General features: G+C 51.9%; 1 protein-coding gene across 1 annotated transcript; it reads right to left on the bottom strand.

Annotated features, from left to right (window-relative positions):
* Positions 1–2,719: 2,719 nt before the first annotated feature.
* NGA_0547902 (uncharacterized protein) lies at positions 2,720–3,488 on the bottom strand (the record flags this gene model as incomplete). Its single annotated transcript, XM_005852409.1, has 2 exons — positions 2,720–2,882; positions 3,367–3,488. 2 exons carry the CDS (start codon positions 3,486–3,488, stop codon positions 2,720–2,722), a joined length of 285 nt encoding a protein of 94 aa, XP_005852471.1.
* Between the last annotated feature and the right edge of the window lie 76 nt (positions 3,489–3,564).

Here is a 3,564-nt window from a genome sequence, read left to right as displayed (position 1 = left end):
GACAGTCGCTCCATCCGTATTCTCAAGCACTTGCGCTGGCGCATAGAGCTTTGAGAACGCATGCTTCGCTATTTTCTCTACTGATAAGCCATTTGGCAGCTTCAACTGGAACTCCAGATTGTCGATGGGACCTTCACTACTCAGCGTGACGGTGATTTTGGCAAGGCCCTTCCCAGCAAGGATCCCACGATTAGCACTAGGCCTTGCTTTGGCCTTGAGAGAAAGCCGCGGACATTCTTGAGAGACAGTGATGAGCATGCTTGCCAAGCCCAGGAGGGCGACAAGGAGGATACTCGAGGAAAATCTCATACTGAAATGCGCTGAATCTGTGCTTGAATGATAGCCTGTAGTGGGTTTGGGAGAGAAAGCGGAAACAAAGATCTTGGGCTTTGAAGCAGTGTACGGTGTCAGTCAAGAAGCACACGACCATCGAAACTCATGGCCCTGTTTTTACTTCTTCGTTTTTCAGAGCTGCGGAGTGCTGTGTCAAGCACAATCAAGGAGCAAAGCAAAACTCGAGACTTGTCAGACAGAAGCATAAGGGAGCCTGAAGCGCAGCCCAAATCGCGAGAGATTCTCTGTGAAGAGGATGAAAAACAACACATACAAGCAATCTCTTTACATAGCTCGCCTTCAAGCTTTCGTATAGAAATGTCCAAAAGACTTCCAAAGTGTCTCGAAATTATAAAGTGTTCGGTGTTGAAAGCAGGCGATAATAACCCCTTCAGCCGGACTACAACCATGTATTCATAGCAGAAAAACTAAACGGATATGTACGAGAAAACAAAGATATGACTTTAAAAAGAACATGTTTTTGAAAAACAAAGATATGTTTTTTGAAAACAACGATATGCCTTTGGCGATTCATGTCCTGTTATGTGAAACCGTTCTTGATCGGCTTATCGCATTTCCATCCACAAGCGCACGTTTCGGCCAATCCGCTCTCAAACACACGTCGTAAGAGATCTGAGTGCTTAGCAGGGCGAAAAAACATTGTGGTGATCTGCGTATCGATGCGAAGTGCGCACGAAGGAGGCAAAGAAATGCTGTGAGGGGATGGAAGAGGCATGAGGTCTGGCGGATATTTTGGAAGTCCAGTCGAGATGACCGTTGAATGGTGAAAAGTAAAATTATAAACGCCCCGGTTGACAGGAAGGGGAAAACGTGGTGGTGGGAAAGAGGGCAAAGGATGGAAGAGGAAAACGTGCGCGTGCCAAGGACGACGCACTGCTCCGCATGGTGGATGCCGTGGAGCGACAAATGATATAAGTCATCAAGAGGGAGGGGGAAAGGACTAAGGGGGTAAGCGAGGGCCCCTTTCATGTTCAGGCTGACAGGGGTAAGGGAGAAGGAGATTCCTTTCGACGGAGCGGGGGACCATGTCAGTATCGAAGAAGAAGGAAGACTCCAGGTTTATGACCACGGCATTGGGTTCTATTCGGACTCGTTCACCATTCCTTTTCGCTGGCCGGCGCTAGATGAACATGCACGTGGAAGACGCCACAGCGTCCTATTCGATCCTCGGTGCTCTTTGACTTGTTCATGTATCGATTGTCTGTCCTAGTTGAACGTTTTTATTCCTCGATACTCTATCCTCTGGGCACCTTCTCACATCCAATCGCAATAACCTTGGTATTACTTCATGCGCGTAGGATTGAGACAAGGAAACGAGAAGCACTTTCAACGAATTCATCACATCTGATGCATGAAGTACATCGGACCTTTCTCTTACTTTGTTTTAAAGTTCTCTGGTCAAAAAATAATTTTTAAAAACGATACATATAGATAAGGACCCCGGCTCCTACGAGATGCATGTGTTTTACAAATTGAGAGCACTATGGGTGCTCGCTCTTTCCAAGACAGATGCCCTTGCTGCCTCCACTGCCACGATAGAGGCACGGCGACGCGCCACACACATGATTCTCTTTGATTAGCGATACACTAAAGTCCTGCGAAAAGTGCGCCCTGCAAAAAGTGCCCTTTTCCACACAACACGAGCCACGAGCTCTACGCATTCACACGTCCTGATAATACCCCCTCATACGCCACCTGGACTACCCTTACTTTCTCAGTGCACAAGATGTGGTCGGGCCCTGATATCTTATCTGGTGCTGCGTGGTACGTGCTTGCTTTCTCCCTGTCTTCGCGAGGGATGGGATGGACGGCAGCAACACCATCCTGGAGCACACCGTTGTCCGACCCCTCTCAGCACCGCAACGCTTGTCCTTGACACCTGCTTTTGGCGTCTCGAAGGCCACGAAATTTCCGCCACGCTCCTCGTTCCTCCTTCTTCCTTTATTTCCCCTCGAATGACGTTCTCTCCTTCCCGGACGTTGCCCTGTTGCGGAAGGTCCCGAGGCTCCGCCGTTCCTCCTTACGCTTCCTGGCCTTGGTGCCTGTGTGCCACATCCACCGACCGGCAGAATCTATTTTTTCCGACCTTGGCTTCGAAGCCATCTGATATAGCCGTAACTTTGCTCCGTCTCCCCCCCCTGCAGCCTCGCTGCTCGCCATCTCCTTCCCTCTCGCCTCACATCCCCTCTCTGTCCTGTGTTCCTCCCCTACGGCCCTCTCCCTTTCTTTGCACGACACTATGGATGCTTTTATGTTGCGCCTACACTGCAATGATTTGGGAAGCCAGTTGTCCCTCTCGGCTTATTAGAGATCCTCGCTACGACAGACCTCCCTCCCTCCCTCCCTCCTTCCCTGGCTGTCTGCCTCAACTCAGCTCTTCAATCGACATGCTGGACGGAATCATCCCTTTCGTTTCGCTGTAGATCACTCCTTCCTTCCCACCACCCTCACTCCCTCCCTCCTTTCCGCTTGCAGTCACCTGTGACAGGATCAAACGCCGGACAAAGGGTGGGAAATGCGGCCAGTACCTACAGGAAGAGAAGGGGAAGGACGGAGGGTATATTGATAAGGCCAGTATATATATAGATATATTCCACGCACAAATCATTTCCGAAACGACGTGCTCCTCTCTCACTGCCGCCACGGCCCTCCACATTTCACGGATTCCACCCCCCCCTCCCCTTGCTGATGTCTCCCCTTTTTCCTCCCACTCCATTCCCTCCCTCTCTCCCGCTGCATTCCTCACTTTTCTTGCACTTTCGGGAGCATCCAATCTCGACTGGTCACTAATCCCCGACAATCACGCGCCTGACAGCTGCGGAGGGCGGGGGAGAGGGAGGGAAGGAGGCAGGGAGAGCGGGAAAGAAGAGGCTGAGGAACGCAGCACGGCGTATGCGGTGCCGCGGTCCTCTCGGGACACGCGAAAAGGTCATAAAAACTTCCGAAGAGGAGGACGGGGGTAGGCATGGAGAGAGGGAGGGAGGCAGGGCAGGATGAGAAAAGCGGACGCACCGGCAGGTAAAATTGTCACCCTCGGAGGTATTTAAGCCGCTGTTGACCGTCGCGTAGTCGATGGTGATCTCCTCCCCCGCGGCGATGTTCCGGATGGCAATGACGCTCGTCGAGTCGGCCATGCCTGCCAACAGCAGGGAGGGAGGGAGGGAAGGAGGGAGGGAGGGAGAGAGGGAGGGGGGGAAGCCGAGGACGGGA

Source organism: Nannochloropsis gaditana, assembly GCF_000240725.1.
Source record: "Nannochloropsis gaditana CCMP526 unplaced genomic scaffold scaffold1282, whole genome shotgun sequence".
Lineage (NCBI taxonomy): Eukaryota > Eustigmatophyceae > Eustigmatales > Monodopsidaceae > Microchloropsis > Microchloropsis gaditana.
This window is presented reverse-complemented; position numbering and strand designations above follow the sequence as displayed.